A 22,468-nucleotide genomic window follows, 5' to 3' on the forward strand; every position below is an offset into this window, starting at 1 on the left:
AAGGGTCTGCCCCCTCTGAGATGTCACTGCTCAAAGAACTACTCAATGTTTTTTACAGGAATAGCCACAAAATATGGGACCCATGAAAATGGACATTCTCCTCAGGGAGACGGCTGCACAATAAAGGGACTGAGAGACACTGGCTGACATCATGAGAAGAATTTAATTCCCAAATTATTAATCTATATTTTCAAGGCTTCTGCAGTATAAAAACATAATGCTTTTTTGACCCTCGGAATCCCCTCCCTGTTGGTACCTTGAGCTGATGAATTAAACTGTTTCATATATTACAGTTTGTTAGTGTTGTGCAACAGATTATAGATGGCACCTGCAGAAGGCATAAAAAGTACAGAAGGAACAGGAACAACTACTGCTATTCAGATCTGCAGCACATGGATTGCATTCAGCTCTGGTGAGCAGAGGGAGGGAACAGGCTCCTTTCCTACTAGGAAAATAAGTATTTTAAAGTCATCTCGAGTAGAACTTTCATTAGGGATGGTCTCTCCACTAGATTTTGTTTCTAACCCAAACACTTCGTTCAAACCAGAACATATCAAATATTGCCTTGATTACCTAGGTAGCAAGCATTATGCACTGTTGTTGGCACCACAAGAAGCTGTCCCCATAGCAGATCTGAGCTGCCAGTCACAGAGAAGCAATCCATGGAAAGCCCTCCTGAGAAATTCCAGTCTGCTCTGTCAGCAGCAGCACTGTGTAAAACACCGAGAGCCAATACCCCACACAGCACTGGGGCAAACACGCACTGAAGCACTGCCCCTTCCCTACACCTCAGCTCCACCAACAGCTCACTCACACCCTTCCCATACTAATGTATCAGACTCCCTGACACCACCAGCTACAAAAAGGCCAGGGAGGGAGCTAGCTAAACGGACAACTGCAGCAGATCTCCTTCACATTGAACTGGTGCAAATGGAAAGCAGGTATTATTTCTCCTTTCCCCATTAAATCCATATTATCACTCCATCTGACGCACTACCCATAAGTTTATATTGGTGAAGTCTATTTCTAACTATGTTATGTTAAAAAAAAAAACAAGGCTATTGCAATGAGGTGACAAAATCTCCAGTACTTAAAGAAATCTCAGTGATGGAACATTCAAGGTTAATACATTTATTGTGAAGGCAGATAAGACTTACCAATAAAATTTTTACCCCACATAAACTCTTAGTAAGTAGTTCTTGTATAAAACTTTAATCATTTAATGAGCTACTGCCTATCCTGAAAAAAGACATCAAAATGGGTCAGACAAGCCTTCTGTAGCAAAAATAATCAGTTAGCAGTGAAAATTTCCAGGACAACTGTAAGATTCAAAAATTCTTCCTATTATTTTATTTATTCAAGTTGATAAATTATATTAACTATGAATGGAAAGTCAGCTCCAAATCCTGTAAATGAGTTTGGTTTCGTGTCCAACCTTATGACCAGATATAACAGTAACATAAATTACTTTGCAAGTGCTTTCAGTGTATCGGTTTCTCCTAAAGTCTGGGAAAAATTTCTGATATGGTAAAGCAAGAATGTGAAAGTAAAAATACCATTTCTCTTACAGCAAGAAAAGACAAATAGATACTTTTTTCTCTTTTTTCTTTCTTCAGGGAGAAGAAAATATCAGAGTTTTCTTGTTGTTTCAGGAAAGCTGATGCTGGCAAGCACCTTTCATTTCTCAACGGCAAATACAAGGCATGAAATTTGATCTTTTGTCAACATGAGATCAGTTCTTGTGGTCCAGAACTATTTCTGACCAGACCTTGCAATATAATAGAAACTGATTTCACCATGGCATTTCTGGTCTGAACATTTGAAGGCAAGCCCCATGTCTGTTAGTTACCTGCAACTTGCTAATGCAGTTTAGTCTTCTGAAATTTGAAACAGTGAAAGATGTATGTGACAATTACAAGCATGGTAATCTCTGGCATCCCTGTGCTGCCTGGTGGGGAACTGTACTGCCACATTAGTGTTGATGTAGGTGGATATGTCCACTCCCTGCTGCACGACTCTGAAAGCCACAGCAGCTTGGGCACTGCGCCATGGTAAGACAGTTACACTGAGCTATGCAGTCTCCTACAACCAGGAGTGCCTGATCAATACTTAGCTGTGCAGTGGGGAAATAGTTATGAAGCTTCCTGCTTCCTTCACTTGGTGTGCACACAGACACGGACATGTCCCTCTGCAGCTTCTGTCTCTGGCAGCCTACCCATGCTTCCACAAGGTTTACTTGCACTTCTTGGTTTACAGGGTGCGGAAAGCAGGGAAAGCCATGTGGAAAGTGTTGTTCATTTCCCGTAATAGCTTGCTACTCACACCTGAGGAGATTGTGGATGGGGAACCTTTACCTACATGCTGCTGTCCTGTCAGATATGTGAACATGAGCTGTCAACAGTCTGGTTACCGCTGTCTTGCAAAACAGTCAATATTACGTGGGAAACTACAAAACCTAATATTCCCTAGGCACACTGGGTGATTAGCTGTAAGACTGCAGCACACACATCGCTTCCGCAGTCTGTCTGAATCAGCCCTCTACACAGAGGGTTGCATTTTTCCATAGTTTTCTGCAGATTCTCCATTCAGTCTTTTCATGACTTAGGGGATGATGAGACCCTTAGGTTTGGCACTGGGCTAGCTTCTTTTAATTCTCCTTCTTCAAGGTAAAAGCCTTCACTCACAAAGAGCAAAGCAAATTCAGCACAGCATATGTGCTCAAATCTGAGGTTAATTGTCTCTATTGCCTGTGTTTTTCATAGCAATTAAAGCTATAAAATCTGTATTACATAAAGTACAATGCAACTCGACATCAACTGGAATGCAGAGGTGGTTTACTGGGGTGCTTATGCAGCCACCAACCAACCAGTTTCTGTCCTGTAAAACTAGAAACGACAACTTGGCCCATGCTTGCCTTAAGCTGGTTTGTGTCACCTTGTCCAGATCAAAAACCTGGCTGCTAGGATTTTTCATCAGAAGAATTATTTTACAGTTTTTACAGATTTTTTAGGGTACATTCTGATCATTAGCACTTAAACATGATGTTGGATCTCCATGTACAGGTCCTGAGACAATGCCCTTCATAAAGGTTTGGCTGTGTGAGCTCAGTATTGATGGAGAGACAGCACAGTCCACTGGCAGCCCCTCTTCCCTGGTGTCCCTGCAGAGGGGCTCCCATGCCATGCTGGAGAGGCGACAACCCAGCTGGGGCTTGTCCCCGGCCACAGGACCTACTTTCCAGCTAAAACTTTACTGCTTGGCCTCTGCCTCATCCACTGCTCCTGCCACATTCCATCTTCACCATGGGCTCTGCTCATCCATGCCCATATTCCAAACTATGGGTGACTTCCCACTTAAGCAGCAGCCCATACCCAGGGAGAAATCCGATGCCAAGGGCTGGGGCTGCCTCAGGCCCCCATGGCTCCCTGCTCCTGGCTGAGTGGTGGGACACGCTCCACCTGCCCACAGGGAGCTCCCACTGTTCCCACTCCCTGGTCTTCACAGCACCTGACACTCTAATGTAGATTTCTTGCCTTTTACACTACATTTTTTACCATATTAAGAGGCAGTTGTAGTGGTTCAAGTAAAAAGGAATTGGTCCCCTGAGACGAATGTGTAACGATTTTCTTTGGACTGAGGAAAAGAAATTCATTTTTAATTGAATAATACAAGAAAAAAGCCTTACATGTGCTAATATGTTGGACTCAAGTGTGTTTAGACTGGATTATACAGATGTTTTGACATTGGGTAATTAGGGTAATTGGAGAAAACAGCTGGACTATTTTGACACTAAAGATTTTGATATGGGTAAGGTCACTGTGACACTAAGATCATGCAAGTGATATAAATGTAAAGGAACTTGCACAATGAAAAAAAGCAATTTTCTATATAACACCAAAGATACCTTTAAAAATACAGAAATTAATTAGCTTTGGGTTTTTCAAAAATGGATCTTTGGAGACATCTCCCAAATCACATGTTTATACTTCTACACACAATCATATCTGCCATGCAAAGAAGAGTGTGAGTATGAAACAGAAAAACAAACTGTGATAACAAAATAATCAGTTTTATTTAATAAGCATTTGGCTCTGGTAGCAGTTACATAAGGACTTTTTTTCCCTGTTTCTGCAGGAATAAATCTACAGCTGTCTGAACATTTTAATATGCCTGGTCAGAAACAAATTTAGCAAAAGTAACAACCAAAAACTTCACCTGTCTTATTTCAGTCTCCTGTTGATAATAATTCAAAACTCAATTGTCAATTTGTCCCATACTTCAGATGTACCTACAAGACTGCCCTGCGTGGCATGGCAATTAACCAATATTTGTTATGCCTGCAAGTATTTCATGAATAGAGCCTGATTTTATAAGATATTTCAAGGCTGAAAAATAAGATCTGCAACATCCTTGGACATTTTAGCTACTCTGTATTAAAGCTATGGTTTTCCTGACATGAGGGCTTGATACACTGGTTTTCAAATGAGTCATGTTTATGGTATACAACAAATCTTTCATCAGAAATAGATAGTCTCATATTAAAAATTGTAGAGCAACTTCTCAAAAGAAGAAATTTGCAAAAAAAAGGGCAACAGTGAATATTTCTATATTGTCTTCAACATTAAAATAAGATGGTGTGATTGCTAACAAGAAGCTAAGTCAGAGAAGTTGCAGAATTTGCTAATTTTGTAGAATACCTTTCAGGTTAGAAAAGATTCACAGAAGTAGAATCAGTTCATGAAACTTTGAAAACCGTATTAACTCCTGTTTAGCAGATATCCTGTTACTGATACAAAACTATAATTATAGTAGCCTGTAGTTGCATCCACGTTACAGTGTGCATGAAATACTGCAACTGCTTGAAGTTCCTCCCAGTTAAAACCCTTCTACTTAAAAATTGCTGGATTTCCTGCAGTTCTTTTTGGAAACCAAGCTCTTTTGCATTACTACACATCTCTGGAATACAGTAAGAGTGCTTCTCCATCTCCTTAAGAACATTAAGGATTTTAAACACAGAATTTCAATAAAATCCACCAAGTTTACAGAAAACTTTCAAACAGAAGAGCTAGTTGTTAAGAAGCATTTTCTCTAAAAATGCAACATTTCATAGGCAAATTGCCTTTTAAAACTTATTTTAAAAAGCCCAAATTTCTTGTTCTTTCTCTCTTTATGTTAATATAGTTTTTAATCACTTGTAGTTTTGATTACATAATTCTCATCAGGAGAGAAAACATTCAGCCATTCACCTAATCAGATTAGCTAGCAGAGATTTCACATGCTTTGTTATTGGTAACAATTCTCTTTTAAATCTCAGATAATGAAAAGCCATCTATCCATAAATGAAGGAGATTAGTTAAAAGCAAACAAAATTACCAAAAAAGGGAGTCAGTACATGCATGTACATGATTGGGGCAAGAGAACTTTCTCTAGGCTGCCTGGAGCTAGATGGCTATCTCGTATATATCAATTAACACATTCTTCCTCTTTTGTGCTTTTCTTTTTTGATCCTTCAAAAATATATATACCTATCTTTGGATATGTGTGACTCTTCTCTCTCTATTTTTCAGCCCATGCTGCACTGATATAATTTTTGGCCTTTCCCAAATGCTCTTTGAGTAGATGAGGAAGCCATCCTTTTCACCAACCCAGTTTCCACTGGCTCCTGAAGAACTACAGAGGTGATGGTAAACAAACAGAAACAACTGGGCAACTGCAACTGTGCCTCACAGGCTGTTCTTAGACTCAGCCATCAATCCGAAACACAGCAGTGATTTGCCAGTCACCTATGAATAAAGCATAAATATTTCCAAAAAATTTTTGAACCTCGTTATCTCCTGTGGCTCTGAGAGGCATTACAGGCACACTGTCACCAATCTGGCCTTTACCAGAACATCAGGATTACCTACCAATCCCTAATACATATTTTCTAAGAGGAAGGGGTCCCCAGACAAATTCCAAAACAATCTACTACATACAGTGGGACTACACTTCACCAGACAGATCAGCCACTCTCCACAGTTATAAGGGAAGCGTCCATAATGAAGCTGAGTGTGGCTGATAAATTATCCCTAGGGTAACAGAGTACTGGGTATCTCTTTTATTAGGTGATGAGCAGAAGAAGGGTAACATCTGGATTCACAGTCCATCAGGCTAAATCTGCCAAGTGTTCAATTCAAGTTCAGTTTATTTGAACAACACCGTAACAGTTAAATGGGTTCCCATGGCACACATCCCAATGCAATACGGAAAATGAAATAGCAATAGTGCAATGGTGTTCACCTTTGACATGAAAAATGCAATGAAAAAAAAGGTCTATCTGAGAGACAGCAGATAGTCAACAGCTATTTAAGATAGAAAAACTGTGAGCAGCAGAGATCTCTGGTCTAGAAAAAGCTTAAAATCTTGATCAGTGTGCTACCACAACAATGCAAGTGACCTGAACACTGAAAGACCAGCCCTTCTTTTCATAGCATCATTCACAGCTTCAGGTTAATGGCCATGAGGGAGTCCTGGCCTCCTTAACTGAAATAACAGCACTGACTTTTTTTCACACAGTTGCTAAGACAGAGGCTGCCTGTTGAAAACAAACTCCCACGTTCCATGTTTTCATATGCAATCTGCAGGAATTTTAACACAATGTGCAAGCACTTCAGGACAACACTGAAGGTTGTCAACTAATGCAGCAGCAGGTAAGCAGCAGGAACCTCACCTGATATACTGCAATCAAGCTCAGGCAGGATTCCAGGCCGTGGGGGACAGCAGGACTGATTGAGAGGCATGAGCTTGGAAAAAGAGTGTATTGTGAGACCAACACACACTGAATGGGCTTGCCCAGATAATGCAGTCAGAATGTATAACAGGTATTTTAGCACTCCCAGTTTCATGAGCTTTTCTTAATGGTTGTGTTGATGAACTGTACACATACACAGCCTTAGCTCTAATTTACCAGAACTGTATGTGCAGACTGTCAATGTCACTGATGTAGTATGACTCATTAAGCCTTACAGGTGGCTTGTAAGAAAAGAATTTTACAAAAATGTGTGCATGTTATTTATAGCCCATTTTATTTATAACCCATTTTATTTTGAAACAAACACACTAGTTTTGAGGGGAAAAAAGAAACATAAAAATCCTGAGACTCGAGCTTTTTTCTTCACATATTTTTGGCATGAGCACAGCTCCCCATTCTGTTGACTTTAATTGCTGTCTCTTCCAGGTTCTACTCACTTCTATTTCAATTGAGCCAGTGCTTCCACCATGCTCAGGTATCTATGAGCCAATCTCTGGCTCACAGAACAGTCTTTATAGCCTTCATTGAGCATGTTGTTTAAGAATGGCTGTGTCTTGGAAGAGATTGTGCCTTTGCCACAATGATCAAAACTAATATTTTCACAGAAAAAAAAAAATTTAATTTGGACTGATAGTATTTTAATAACAGCTTTGGTGGATATGGAATTTATCAACCTCCTATTAAGAAAGAGAGCTATATTTGCCCTAAAAAGTGAACAGGATTTTAACAAGTTTAATTTCATGAATTAGTGGCTATTTCAGTGGACCTTTAGGTTCTGTAGTCACATGCATTTGTCAACAACATGTAAGAAGGACAAATATGACAACAGGGCTGATTCAAGAAAGTAAACACCATCGAGTAGCAATAAAGAGCAGGGAGAGGTGATTTTATACTCGATATGCCTGGCATATGCCCAGTGGTATCCTTTTGGTCAACTTCTACCTGTATATACAAAAAACTGAGACATACTTCTGTTATGAACAGCACCAACACCCAGGCACATGCAAACAGATTTTATCACACCTCCAAGGCTTCATATCCAAACATGCTCATTGACAGTATCAGTTTCAGATACTTCAATTATCTCCAAGATCCTCTGCACACTCCTGCTTTTATGGGATAGAGACCCATAATTTCCCTTGTTCCAGACTGAAGAGGACAGACACATGTCCAGTTTTGTCTTGCTTAAACTCCTACTGGACTCAGCAGGATGTTATGGAGAAGGCTGGACACATCCATTATAAAGACTGTGGAATATTAGAATTGCCATTATGAAAAACCTCCTCTGGGACCCATGCGCAGCTGAACCTGCAGCTCCTGTATCCACAACACACATGACATGATCAGAGATCTTCATTTCAGCTGAGTGCCTGTCTTAGGCATTTCTGCTCTCCAAGTCACACAGGGGCGTGCAGAAGAAAACTGGTATTCCAGAGGGCCAGGACAGAAGCTGCAGCTGTGACACCCCTCTTTAATAGGAAGGACTGAAGCATGGCAGGGCAGAATCATTTCTGATCTTTTAGAAGAGTTTGCTGGCAGAGCAAACCATCTCACCTCCCCTCATCCATGCTACTTCACCGTTTGAACTGCCTTGCAGACACCTGGCACACATCACACGACTTTTTAATCAGTACAGGACACAGAATGTGTGTGTGTATATGACATAATGCAGCCCTCAGGCCATTTCATAGTCACGACGAATGAAAGGAAATTAGGTAATTAGCTCCAATTATACTTTGACAACAGCTTCTAAATCTCACTCCACTGAACGGTTTTCTAGCAAAAACAGAAGCAGTAAAAAGATAATCACAAAGTTTTAAAAGATGTTGACTTTTATTCAAGCAAGAAACATCACGTATGAGAAAGAGAAAGCATGTAGTCGTACCTCTCAGGCACACACGCACACCTGCTTTGCTGTTGTTGACAGCAGATTGCTGCAGGGCTCTTCCTGAGAGACATCCTGCATACCTCAAAAGAGCTCGAGAGTATGAACTGTGACCCCCTTCAGCTTTGATAGACTTGTCATTTCTTTCAAACTTTTCCATCCATCATGCACACTCTTTCTAATGTTTAAGTCAATTTTATGGAGATCCCTGGAGGGAATTTCATTGCATGTCTGACACTGCTTTAATTGCTGTCAGTGGAAACAGTGAGTTTATACATGTGATTAGTCCTATTTTTAACCTCCTAATTTCATTGGACACTGCTGGTTGCTTCTTATTCGAATTAAATGAATGTGATTTCCTGATATGTTTGTAAAATGAATCTCGGGAGCTTCCTCACCCCAGATGTGCTGAGAAGACTCGGGATAGCAGTTTTAAAGAAATTTACTTTTGTAACAAGGAAAGATACTGTGTGACCTTCTGATTTCTCCTGTCGTAATAAGCAATGCCAGCAGTAAAAGCTCTATTCTCTCATTATTTAGGATGACAATCAAGAGAGCTACTAAAATAAAACCAAATACTGCCAGAGGCAGTTCCTGAAGTGACCTGATCTGAGATTTGAAGGGAGATGGTATTCTTTTTGTTCTTTTCAGTCTTTAGATAACACAAATTCATCAACTAACAAACACAGCTGCCCTGTAGCGCTTCCAACACAGTCAAAACCTAACAACTTAGAAATCTTGTCAAAAGATAACTAACGTTAGACTCCTATGCATCATTCCCTTAGACCGAAACACACAAACAAAAAATAGCAGATCAAAGCAGTCAGATCAAATTACATAAACTTCAGGGGGAAAATATCTGACATTCTGGTTATTAACCCCAAGGGAACTTTAAGCTTTTATGGGGGTTTTCCAATCATTTCTGGAAAACAAAAGGAAGAAAAGCTTTGCATGGGAATGCATATAGTGTACCCCTGCATACACATATATGACTGGCATGGGTCATCTTAAGATAGGAAATGGCAATCTAGGGAATTTATTACAGCTGATGGATCCAACATTTTGAAGCCCCAGGAAGCCTATAGGAAGAAGTTCTGCGATCCTTAATAATGCCTGACACCTCTCTGAGTTTTTCAAGAGAGCCTTCGGACCAGGTTTCCCAGAGTGTTGTTGGTACTGCTGCTACGGAAAAAGACCGTATACTTCAGAGGGGGTGAATGTAGCAGCAAGATCAGGTCTCAGCTCTTTGGTCTGCGCTCACATGATGGAAGCATCTTTCATCCAGACCCAGCTTCTTTTCTCCTTTGAAAGGCAGGGAAGGGCAGTGGGTAGAGAAGCTTCCAGGTCCATCTGACCTATGTGCAAAAATAGGAAGAGGCATCCAAACATTCACATTGTTCTTTGTAGGAAAGACCAGGCTGCATTGATTCAGAGCTCTTTTTCTTTAGGGGAGAAAGAGTTTTGCACCATGAAAGGAAACACATACCACAGCCTGAGAACCCCAGCTTTAGGGCAGTGATAAGGTTGAAACACTAAGCTCTCACAAGTCAGGAAATACCAAGCAGATGACACCTGGCTCTCTGCACCGCGCAGAACACTTTGGCCAACGGCATGACAAGACCAGAAAATAGACAATTTTGCTGATCACTTCCTGTCGTGTCAAATTGATTGCTCCAATTCTTTACAAAAGGTAGAGTAGGATCAAATATACATATTTGTGTGTGTGTGTGTATGTATATATACACATACGAAAATCTATACAAAATAATCAGATTGGATAATTTACACAGGATGTAAAGAACCAGACTGTGGCCACAACTGCCTGATGAACTCTATTTGTATATTCTCCATTATTTGTGTTCAGTCTTGCCCGCAAGAAGGTGTCATTCAAGATTTACTCTCATTTATTACTGAACTTGAAAATGATGGTACACCAAGAAGGCCAACAAGGCATGAGCCTCTTTTGCCCAAACATTGTACAAACACAAAGAGCTTACAGTCTATACATTGAAAAGGCATTTAAACACTGAAGATGTACTAAGGAAAAATCAACTGGACAGGGAAGGAGAATACTGGAGAAAAATCTACAGCGGCTGGAGAGAGCCCAGTCACAACTGTGACGACCAAAGGATGGCCCTTTCCAGGTCCTCTGGGCTCACTCCTAGCAGCAGTGTTTCAGCTAGCTCTGCTCTTTGCTTTCACCTCAATACTACACGTATTGTGAACCTGTGATTAGCTCACCATTCACTCTATCAAACCAGCAGTGCTGTGTCTACTGAGCTTTAGTGAGTCCCTCACCAGCCACAAAGATGCAAAAATTAATCTCTATCAGCCATTTGGTCTCAGTGTCAGATCTGGCTTTGCCATCTAGTAGGAAATACTCAGACTCTCTCATTGCCATACATCTCTCCAGGTCTTGCATCTAACGAACATAGACACTGACACTTCATAAGAGAGGTGCTTGATATCCAGTTTGCAGTGGAGAAAATTGCTGCAGTAGTTACAGACAAGCAGATATATGAGCTCTGTTTTTTGCGATTCTCCCTTCAGAGTGAAATCAATTACCCATGCATGAATATTGCCTTGAAATTTTATTGCAAATTAATGGAAGTCCATCATCAAGCACTGACAGAACTTTTGCTCTGGGAGTCATTGAGCACCTGGAAAAGGGAAACTTAAACAGAAGAGCAATTTACCAAATGAACACTTCTTTCAAAAAAAATCTTTTCCTTTCCCTCAGAAATGTAATTTATGGAACCTTTCAAGGAGAAAACATGATGGAAAGATAAAACCTCCTGTTCAAAGTTCAGATTTGCAACTAAATCCACTTAGGTTGAAATCTATCAAAAATTTGGCATGCTTGGAAAATGCCTTCCCAGGAGGACATGGTCTGAAATACAATCCCATTAAATACAGTGTGAAAAATAAGCTGTCCACTTTGTTTTGTCTTTCTCACTAGAATTTATGTAATAAATGCTGCAAAAAGAAACAGAATGGATACATGTAATGAAATTAATATGCCCTATGCTTTCTGTAGACTGAGCTCCTCCTCATGTCTCAGGGCCAAGAGCATCTCATATGTTAGGCCATATATTCCCTCTTGTCCACATCAGCCTGCTCTGAGCTCTCAGGAACGCTAATGGTTAATTAATGTCAAGCCACGCCATGTCATTAAAGACACTTTCTTTTTACAGAACTCTTTTCTACCTTCAATAGCTTGTGTCAAGACTTTTTTTCCGTTTGAGATTTTTCCCTTTTGAGTTCCGATCTGATGTTCAACTGAGTGGCAAGTGCTGAAAAATCAAGGTCCCCAGCTGTTCCACTCCTCCCCTCCGGCCTAAAGCCGGCGGGGAGAGAAACAAGGGCTCCCCCTCCTTCCAGCCCTTTCCAGAGGAGACGGGGCAGACCGCGCTGCTCTTGCTCTCCCTCCCGTGGCGGATCCCTGAAGTGCCATGGAAGAAGAGAGGTGACCTTCCCGCCCCGAGGACGCTGCGCAAGTGACGCCACCGGTCTGTATTTGCAAAGGAATGGACGGGAGAGAAATGGAGAAATATCTGTATAGAAACTCCCACCTCTGCTTTTTATTTTGAGTCACTTAAATATTTGATGGCTCTCTTCCAAAAATAAGCCATCCAACACACCAGAGATAATTTACTAAACAAATAAACCTATGGTTAACTCAAAGCCTTATTTAGTTTCTACGTTGACAATCTTTTTCATTTCTGCACCCTCTTGTGGGGACAAAGGTATCTTTACAATATCTGTTACCCTCGAATACATCATGGTATACTTATTTCAGGACCAGGTTTCACTTACTTGATTTCATTTCTTTGGTAGAAATTTTTACTTTAAAAAGTGACATATGCCACAGTGAGTTTTCACTCTAGAAGGCCCATGAGCCCACATGACAACTGCTCTCTGGAGTGCAGAAGTGTAATACAGCACTATTGGTAAAAAAAGGTGATGCACAGTGACCACAGCATTAACAAATATAACTTTACAGAGCCTGGGTCAGTTTCACTGATACCCCTTTGTCTGCACTAAGAGGCATCAATGTGGATGACACACTGAATGAGAACTGATTAAAACACTGTGATTAAACGCAACAAACAATTCTTCACCGGCACAGATGAGGACAAATAAATCAACTGAGACAACTGAACCAGGGGCTGTTTGTTAGCTGTGTTCAATGTGTCCTCCCACATCTAATAGTAACTCTCCTTTTAATACCATTAGGTTCACCTCACAGTCCCAGAGAGGAACCCAATGTGTTTGCATGACCGTAGAAAATCAGGATGAAGACAAGTGCCCTGAAACCAGCATGGCACGCATGTATCAGCCTCACTGAGAAGAGATTCTCACATTTTCATATCACCATCTTTCTGATGTGCTCTCAATGCCATATTTCTACTGTGTATTCTCAGAACAGAGGTCCCAAACCCTAGATTCTGCCATTTACAGAAAGATGCCACTGTGAAGAGCAGCATCTAGCAAAGAAAAAGGTTTGGGAAGCAGTTCTCTAGATAGCATGATCTAGGTCCCCAGCAGATCATATTCTGTGATACTTCCTTCAAGACACATGGTCTGATTTAACAGCATTTCTGTAAAAGTAGACATGTTACAGTTAAAATATGGTTAAGATGGTTTGCACGTCCACCAAAATGTCACTCTGTCTTCTCCCCCTCCTTCAAAGTAGTAAGAAGACTCAATGGCAGATTTTACTCAGACTAAACTCAACCATTCTTCCACTTTACTCCAGATAAAAGCAAGAGAAAGATAATGGAACTGAGGCATTGCCTTCCCACCCTGACATCCACAATGCCTGCAGGTTTTCTCTGTACCGCAGCTTGCTACATGGACCATAGCGAGTCCATCCTGATTATCAATAAAAATATTCTTTATCTGTCACTAGTTGCACTTCAAAAAATGTACAGATCTCTCCTGAGCTTTTACACCGTTTACTCACTGACAGTATCTTGCTTTAATTCTAAAAAAAGGTCAGAATATGGGTAATCGCATGATAAATCCAGCCCAAGTAAAAAGACTGTGAGTACTTCATGGCAGCAATTTTATTCTAAAAATCTGCAAAATACTGCATGCAGCCATGACTTAAAAAGCATTCCAAAGCAAAGGAATTTTTCTTTGTTTGCATGTAAGTACCCTTTAGGTGCTCTAGGACAGATTCAAAGATTTACAGCATATGTATGACAGCTAATTTGTATACTGTTTAAAAATGAACACCTAAAAGACAAGAAAGTATATTATTACATCCTCAAAACAAATTTAACACAACACAAAAGAAAAAAAATTATCTTTACTCAGTGACTCAGAAGATGACAGAACAAGCAGCCTAAAGTAAATGAAGGAAAAAAAGCCAGCTTTTGGATAGGTATGATGTAAACATTCTTGAGCAAGTTTTCTAGCAACCCACTGAGCAAGCCAGGGAGAGAGCTAGAAAGGATCTCCTTCAGGAAATGTTTTCTCTTTCTGTCCCGACAAGAATTCTAGGTTGTATTCTCTATTAGCCTGGATTTTCAACAGCTGATGAAACACTTAGTGGTCATTTTTAAAAGGTAATAAATTAGAGCGGGGAAAATATTCACTGAAGGGCAGTTACCAACTCATCAAAGCGATTTCTTCTGCAAGGACCAGCTAAAACTTCCATTTGGAAGACTGACACACAAACTTATTTCACAGATTCTGTGGTAAGATGTGACACTCCATTAGCTTTGCTGCTTGACAAACACTGATAATTTGGTAAGGTCATATCAAGAAACCCTCTGACACTGTTATCACACCAATCTAAAACTAGTCCATATACTTGTAGGTAGCTTTCACTTCCCCATAACCGAAGTTTGTATCCTTGTATCCTGTGCATACCACTGCACTATAGCAATGGCTGTAATTCAGACCAGTTCCCGATGTACATGGGGCAGCTGAGCAAAGACTGAAACTCTGCAGGAAAAAACCGCAGATGTTTATTCTATACCTTCTCTCTTCTGCTTAGTTTATTTGCTTATGGGCAATATCTTTTTACATCTTGTTATCCCTCCTTTTCTTTTGGCATAAAATATTCTGTGTGAGATTAGCATATTGTAAATTTTTTCTGAAGTATTTTCTATTTTCAGGTTCGCCTCCAGTGTTGCACTGGAAAGTGTTTTATCTGCCACTGTAGGTAATATTAAGGCATTGATTAGCAATTAATGATAAGAAATGGATAAAGTAATGTCAACAGAAGCATATCCCCTGAAAATACACAGGCCATTGAGACCAAATTACAAGCATCACCAGAATTTTGTTGTAGAAGACAGTAGAGGGGCAGAGGAGGCAGTATTCACACAGTGAAAAACTACTTTGAGTATACTAATTTGGAAGAAAGCATTCCAAATTTTCATCGTGAAATGGCCTTCATCATGAATCTATCATGTCAACTCTCTAAAAAACCTATCTCACAACACAATATTGAATCAACCAGAAAATTGAGATGCATTTGGGGTTTGATTCTAAAGAAAACGCAAAATTTTTGTAAATCCCTGAGTCCTTTGCAGGAAGTGACCTCCATTCACTCTGCAGATTGCCCAAGAGTGTTTGAATTTGTTCAGATAAAAAATGTCACTCCTGAACTAAACTCAGGCCTTCATCACTGTTCAAAAATAGGTCTTTGATTCCAACTCTTTCTTACTCAGTTTTTAATTTTCAGGCGCCTCTGCACTTCCTGGTCCCAGGCCTGACAGGAAATGAAGTACCAAAATACCATGAAAATGGCTGCGCCTGTGGTGAGGCTGGTCTGGCTGAAGAAATGGAAACATGAGCAAAGTCCTGAGCAAGCCAGATCTTGAAAAGATCTGTAGCCTGGTTTCCAGACCAACAGGGTTCAGATAGGTTTTGGATAGCAGCTAAACCTTTGGAGGCTTTTCAAAACGAACTAAACCTTGAGGTTTGCCCACTGTCAAGAAATACAGCCGTTCCTCGAGGCATTTAGTAGGCAACAGGGGACTGATGACAGCATCAAGACTGGCCACAATATGCAAGATCTACTTCTGTTTCCTCTGTCCTGCTCTTCCTTCCCCACTCACATTCATTTCTACTCTTCTAGTTTTAAAAATCTTATGGGCATGCAGTCAACCATCATCTTCATTAATGTCCTCCACATTATAAGGTGCAGTTTACGTTGGCCGCATGCACAAAAATTACTTCCGACCCCTGATGAAAAGTTTGCTGATGCTTTCAGTATCAACTCCCACAGGTTTTGGTGTTGTTTCTTTAATAAGAAGTGTCTCGAGAGTTTATTGCAAGGAAGCATTGTTGAATGTGTTTTATTTTCAGAGCTGATGTACCCTTGGTTGTACCAATGCCCATTTGCAGTAACAATGTTGTTAGGATCTGGAGCCACTTACAGTTTTATTTATGGTCTTGGTTTTTCAGTCACAATTAGGGTAACTTTTCCAAATGTTTTGGTTTGCAGGCGCCATCCAAATGGGTCCTTAACTTGGAAAGCTTTGATTGTGTTTAGCTTCCCTTTACTGAACTACCTTAGTGGTCCATCTTATATTGGTCAGTGTTGTGGAAGCTATCCAGAGCACTAAATGCTATTGAATACTCACAAAGCATGTGCCAAGGGAGAAAAAGAAAACAATTGTTCCCCAAAATATTCAGCTGCTGATGAAAGGAACTATTAACAGGCAGAGGTGTTCATTTCAAGAAGTGATTTCAAGCAAACTTTCTTCCTTTGTAAGATCTATTGATTGTATTGAGAAAAGCACATGGTTCAGCAAGGCTGTGAAAGAATAGTTTGTGGTACGTTGCAAGTCATCAAGATTTTAAAATAAGAAACACTTGTATTGTATTGTTTGTAGAAGTACATCCACACACACAACACTGCAACTGAGATAAAAGCTAAGATGATGGTTTCATAAATGCAGTATAAACAATGACAAAGTGTGTTGGTAAGCGCAATGATCATAAACTTACTTATTCAAGGAACAAAATAAGCTTTCTTCAAAGCACTGTGTTTCAAAACAAAAGTACCTATATCATCAAGAGATGCCTATTTCCCTATTACAAGAAGTCAACAAGGCTCCGATCTCCTCAGTTCCACATATCCAGAAAGAACTGGAGCATCTCACAGAGCAGAATAAAAATACAGCATTGCAAAAATGTTCCAACAGCATGTTACAAGAATTGCAGAGTGTTACCTGGTTTTCTACAAACAAGGTAAAAGGACAAGGCTACTTAAGATATTTTGTGGAATGTAAGAATGTTTTACATTAGTATCTGACACTAGGGGAGAAAAAAACAGGAGCAGCCAAACTGGCTGCAGTCCCTCACATCTCATGGGTTCTTACAAGACAGCTCTCAGCCTACCTTCCCATAATGAAAGCCATTGTTCTGTTGCCAATATTTGTTCATTTGAAATAACAATAAATACCATACTAAAGAATATTCTCCTCCTGCATGCATCCCTGAGGCTCAGTTAGCAATTAATAACTGGAATATTACATTTCCCCTCACTTTATCTATTATTGCAATATGGCCCTACTCAGGAGACCAGAGTCCAGGAGCAACCTTAGCAAAGAGTAATTTTTGATGACAAGAAGCCAAGACTGGTACAAACTCAAAGTAACTTTGTGCTATCTCTAACCCAGTGAATGCACAGAAGTCGTGAAACTCTTAGACCCTGATGCACACCATGGCTTCCCAAAAAAGACTCAGGTGTGCAACCAGCCCACCTGTCATGTTCCGTCTCTATCCTGGCACATAGTCAGGGAGTCAAGTAAGTTCTGTCTGGATCCACGGTTTGGGCAGAGAGGGACAGATTACAACACTCACACTCACTTTACATATAGACATGAGGTTCAGGGGACCAGACTCTAGACACACTGGTGCGTTTCGAGTACCTGCAGACTACTCTGATGCATCTGCCTGCCAGAAATCCTCCTAACAGCTGCTATATTGTAGGAAGCCATATGCTCATCATTCCTTGCAAACCTGCATTCACATAAGACAATCAGAAATCTCTTGGAAGTATTATTCATGTGAAAACTCTTTAATTTATTGCAATCGGACTATTGAAAAGCTTCCAACATCTGAAAATCACATATTCACCTGGATTATAGACATGGGTGGTTGTTGTGGGTATTTCTGCCCAAGTGAAAGGCAAAAATATTATTCCTAATTAAATGGGGAAACAGCTCTGTAAACTACTAAAAGTCTTTTCTGAAAGTAATACTTGATCTGTTCCTAGAGCTAGTGAGGACATAAAGTTAAAACAGCCCACACATCTGTTTATATAGATGAAAAACTTAAAGACAGATGCTGATATCCTCCCTTCCTGGCAAGCCATCACCCAGTTTGTTGCTTAGAGCCCAGGCAAGGGAAAAAAACTCTGATCCATGTAGTTACCTTTTGGAAAACGGCAGAGTTGCTTTTGCTAGAGGGAACTATAATTTTATTATCATGTTTCTGCTAAGGTTCATCTTATGTCAGATTAACCACTGCAGTAAAGGAGACTGTGCCCCTGATATTGCCACCACCTGGCAAGATGAGTATACCTGCAATAGTGTGCACTGTCACGGGTATTGCCATCAGGGATGTGCATTCCCTCTCCACAATCATCCTGTAGTTCTCATGAAACTCAGATCCACAGTGAAACATGCCCTGTTCCCATGACCTCTAGTTATTTATGAAATTTTCAGCCTTTATCTGTTATTCTTCAAACCACAAATAAAAATAAAACCTGCATCTGATGTGTAGAAAGGAATGGCCATTCTCAGTTGTCACACAGGGGCACAGCAGATGAAAAAAAAGCCATAGATTTTCTTGGTTTTCTACACAGCTTGGGGTTATTGTTCCTTATAATTATGCAGATATTATCCACGAATATTTGAGAAAGATACATGGGGAAAGGGGTTGTATAGTCTGTGAGCTACAAGCAAAATGACTACAGGAGCTAAGAATGATTAAGCACTGTGGTATTTGTTGCTGTAATAGCACTGCTTTTTTATTGTTTAAATTGGTAAGTACAGAAATAGTAGAAATAAACCTGCCTCATTCAAAGTTCAGTTATGTGGGAAGATGTAGAAAGTATACGTGCATCCGTGTGTGTCTGTGTGTGTTCTTCTATTCCTACGGGTGCCTGCCTGTCCATTACTTGTTTTAGGGATGGATTTCCAATGTAGTCTAGTATTTGTATGGGTGAGCCCTTGTAGGAAGAGCATAGGCAGCAGAAAAACTAGCATGAGCTCACTACCTACAGTCCTCTACTAACAAGGCTAGCTACGCCTACCAAAATGTTCAAGTTTATTTCAGTCTGAAAGCTTGATGTCTTCAAAACCATTACCTTTTTCATAGCAGAGGCAGAGGGTGGGAATTCCACCAGGATTCACTTTTCTGCTCATGCTTCATAAAGATGCAGACTACTATAAGGTACAGAAGTGAGTAATGCACACTCCGAATTGGTGAAAGAAGGAACAGAGGGACTTCAGACATCACTCAGATAACAGTGAAGTCAAATACATTTGCATGAGTCTATGACATTTCATTTTTAAAGAGCTTGCCGAAGTGCTCTTGGCCAGATTTTTCTTCCCTTTTGTGAGGCAGACAGCCCCTCACTGAATGAAAAGTATATTCTGCAGTGATTTATATACGTATTTTAAAAGGCTTTGACATCATTTGGGTTATGTATCATTTAAAGACATTATAACAGTCACAATCACTCTTACTTTACATTTGGACAAACTAAGGTTTGGTAGCATTTCTAGTTTACTTCCACACTAATATTTAGAACTCTTTTTATGTACAGAAAAAAATAATATTACATGCACTATCTTGTAAATTATGTATATACATTTGTGAAAGTGAACTTGAAAGTAAATTGCAATGTTAATCTGTTAACTAGAATAGTATATATCACCTAACAGTCTAAGGATGCTTCAAATGAGGGTCTTAAAAAGTAAAATATGAGAATCACTTGACTTTATCTGTCCTGCACTTTAAAATACCACACACAATAAAACTCATGGAGCAAACTCATTCCTTTAAGGTTTTCATTTAGCAGCTTCCAATCTACAAATCATTTAAGAGGAAAAAAAAAATAAACTTAGACAAGAAGGCAAAACTTTTTCTAAAGACTTTCAGGTATGCGCAGCTCAGTCATCCCCCACTGCCATTTCAGCTCGAGCTGTCCCTATAGAACCTTACTCAATAAGCGGGAAAAAAAGGGGAAAAAAATTAAAAAAGGAAAAAACCCAACTTTCAGTATTTTAAAAAATTTTCTGAAAGACTTAAACAAAATAGGGTCTATTTCACTTTGCAGCTGCCTGTAACTTTACCATAATAAACTCTAAGCACACAGCCTTCACCAAAACACTTAAAAACGGCTTGAAAGAGGTACTCGCTGCCCGTTATGTTTACTTAAGCACTTGTTTAAAAACACATTTAAGGAAAATGTTTTTATTTCTACAGATTGCATTAATTATAGCTTTGCAAACACTGCAAGCTCTACAAGAAGACTGAACTGAGCTATTAGCTGCAAACCTCAGGTCTTGGCTAGAAAAGTGGTTATGGCTTATTTAGTAAGCCTAATGAATTGGCTCACCCATCTCTACGCAGAGTTCCATGTATAGCATCATGGAGCCTGGAATAGCCAGAAAGGCTTGTTTCATGTCGCTTTATAATTAAAATAAGTAAAATCGGTCAGCCCGAGTCGGTCCGAGAGCAGACCTCACTGCAGCATTATTCCTCTTCGGGCAAATAAAAGCATTAACACGGACATTAACGCTGGACATAAGCTCTGCGGGGACCCGCAGTAAACTTGCACTTCGCAGCCGCGGGCCGCGCTCTCCCGGGAGGGGTTCGGCGGGGCGGCGGTGCCGGCTGCTCCCCGGGCGAGCCGCGGCGGAGCTCCCGCCTGGCCGGGGCTGGGAGCGGAGCGGAGCGGAGCGGGGCGCGGCGCTCGGCCCGGCAGCCGCGGGCGCCCCTCGCCGCCCGGGGGCCGCGCCGCCCGCTCAGGTGCGCCCGGGACCGGCCCGGAGGGCGCCCGGCGCCAGCGGCGCGGTGGCCTTACCGTGAGGGCGGAGAGCTTCTGTGCCGGCACGGCGGGCAGCAGCTCCGGCAGCAGCAGCAGCAGCGGCACCCACATGCTGAGGCGGCGGCGGTGGGCACGCAGCGGCTGCGGGTAGCGGAGGACGGGGACTCTCCTTGGGATGTCGCTACCCCCCCGACGCCTGCTTTGGCTCCTTTTCAATCGCTCCGGCTGGGAGGTCCCAGCTCAGGTCCTCTGTTTTTTTTTTTTTTCCCCACCCCAGTCCTTAAAATTTGGGGACGCCCGTAAAGCTGAGAGGCGGCACTTTCTCCCTCTCTCTGTGTCCCTCCCTCGCTCCTCGGGAGTCAACTCCGGCGAGGAGATGCTCCCCAGCCTCTCCTCTCTCGCAGCCCTCCCACTGCCGGGGGAATCTGCCGGACGCCGCCGCCTCCCTCGGGGCGCCGCGCCTGCCTCCGCCTCGGGCGGGCTGCTGTCTAGCCCTGGGCGTCCCTTTCTCTCCCTTCTAGCCCTGAGTCCTCTGTGGCAGGGGAAGCGGGAGGAAACGACTGGGACGGGAAGGGAGGACCCACCACCACCACCACCGGCAGCACGCGGGAAGGCACTGCCGCGGCTACGGAGGCTGGCCGTGTGCGACCTCTCCGAGCCGCTCTGCCCCTTTTCCTCTTATCCTGCCCCCTCCCCAGCCCGGCCTCCGCTTTCTCCTCCCAGACCCACAGATCCTCGCCTATTAACCCTCCCCGGTGCTCCCGGGGGGACGCCGCTTGCTTCCCCCGCAGGGTTTATTCCTCCCCCACCCCCCGCCTCATGCTGAATCAACATGTACAAATACTGGCAGCCCCTGGCAGGCGGGGGAAGTGGTCTCGACCCCCGCCCCGGTGAGCCCCGACCTCCTACCGGAGCGCCCCTGCCCTGGCCCCGCCGCGCCTCCCGCCGGGCACCGCCCATGGCATCCAAGTTTCTGGGCTGGGACAAAAGCCAGGTGGCAGCTCCCCGTGGGCCAGCCGGGCGTCGCTGGGCGCTGCCAGACGCTCCGGCACGGCGGGGAGCGGGCCCTGCTGGCCCGGGGTGGGGTATCCCGGTGAGATGCGGAGGCTGCGGGGCCCCACTACGCGTGTAGTTAATGCCAGGTGAAACCTTCCACCCCAGAGTTTTGCGCTTTTCTCGCCCATCTCTTTGGAGCCAAATAGAGGTATGCTAATACTTCCTTACTGTGAAGGATCTCGTCGTCCCTGCTGCCGGGGACCCACAGCTCACTGCCAGCCTGCAGAGATCCCCAGAGTTAAGTGGTACTACCAGGGACGCTGAAGCTATCAGGGCTTGCCTTCTCCGTGTGTGCACGTTTGTGGGAGAGGACACAAAAGGACTTTAGGAAGGCTGCAAAGTGGCACACTCCCAGCACACAAGTGATAATTTCTTCAAGCATTCAGATCTGACATCCTTGCAGGCTTGTCACACATGGCTCAGTTAGGGGTTCAGGATAGAGCATGCTCTCTAGAGCAGTAGCTCTATCCTGAGCTACTATCCATGCGTGGTGAACCAAGGTGGAGAGAAGTAGGTATTAATTACGGATAGATTTGGGTGCCCTACTTGAGACACCTGGTGCTGACTTTTCCAGATCCTACTGTGTTCAATGGATGCAGCCAACAAAGTAGTCACAGCATCACCAGGTCTCAATGAGCACCCAGTCACAAGAATTTGAAAAGTACCGTTTCCAAAAGGTTTTTTTTTATAAAATGCAATTATCAACAAA

At 42.1% G+C, this 22,468-nt stretch overlaps 1 protein-coding gene across 4 annotated transcripts in view; it reads right to left on the reverse strand.

Annotated features, from left to right (window-relative positions):
- Positions 1-21,369, reverse strand: part of SMOC2 (SPARC related modular calcium binding 2) — a 140,719-nt gene extending 119,350 nt beyond the window's left edge. For 2 of the 4 annotated variants that reach the window (XM_048298604.1, XM_048298603.1), the window contains exon 1: positions 20,740-21,369. In XM_048298604.1, the coding sequence (XP_048154561.1) occupies positions 20,740-20,814 (75 nt within the window). In that variant the 5' untranslated portion in view covers positions 20,815-21,369. The remainder of the gene's footprint in view (positions 1-20,739) is intronic. The other 2 variants (XM_048298607.1, XM_048298606.1) reach the window with 1 other exon arrangement.
- Between the last annotated feature and the right edge of the window lie 1,099 nt (positions 21,370-22,468).

The sequence above is a fragment of the Corvus hawaiiensis genome, chromosome 3 (genome assembly GCF_020740725.1).
Source record: "Corvus hawaiiensis isolate bCorHaw1 chromosome 3, bCorHaw1.pri.cur, whole genome shotgun sequence".
Lineage (NCBI taxonomy): Eukaryota > Metazoa > Chordata > Aves > Passeriformes > Corvidae > Corvus > Corvus hawaiiensis.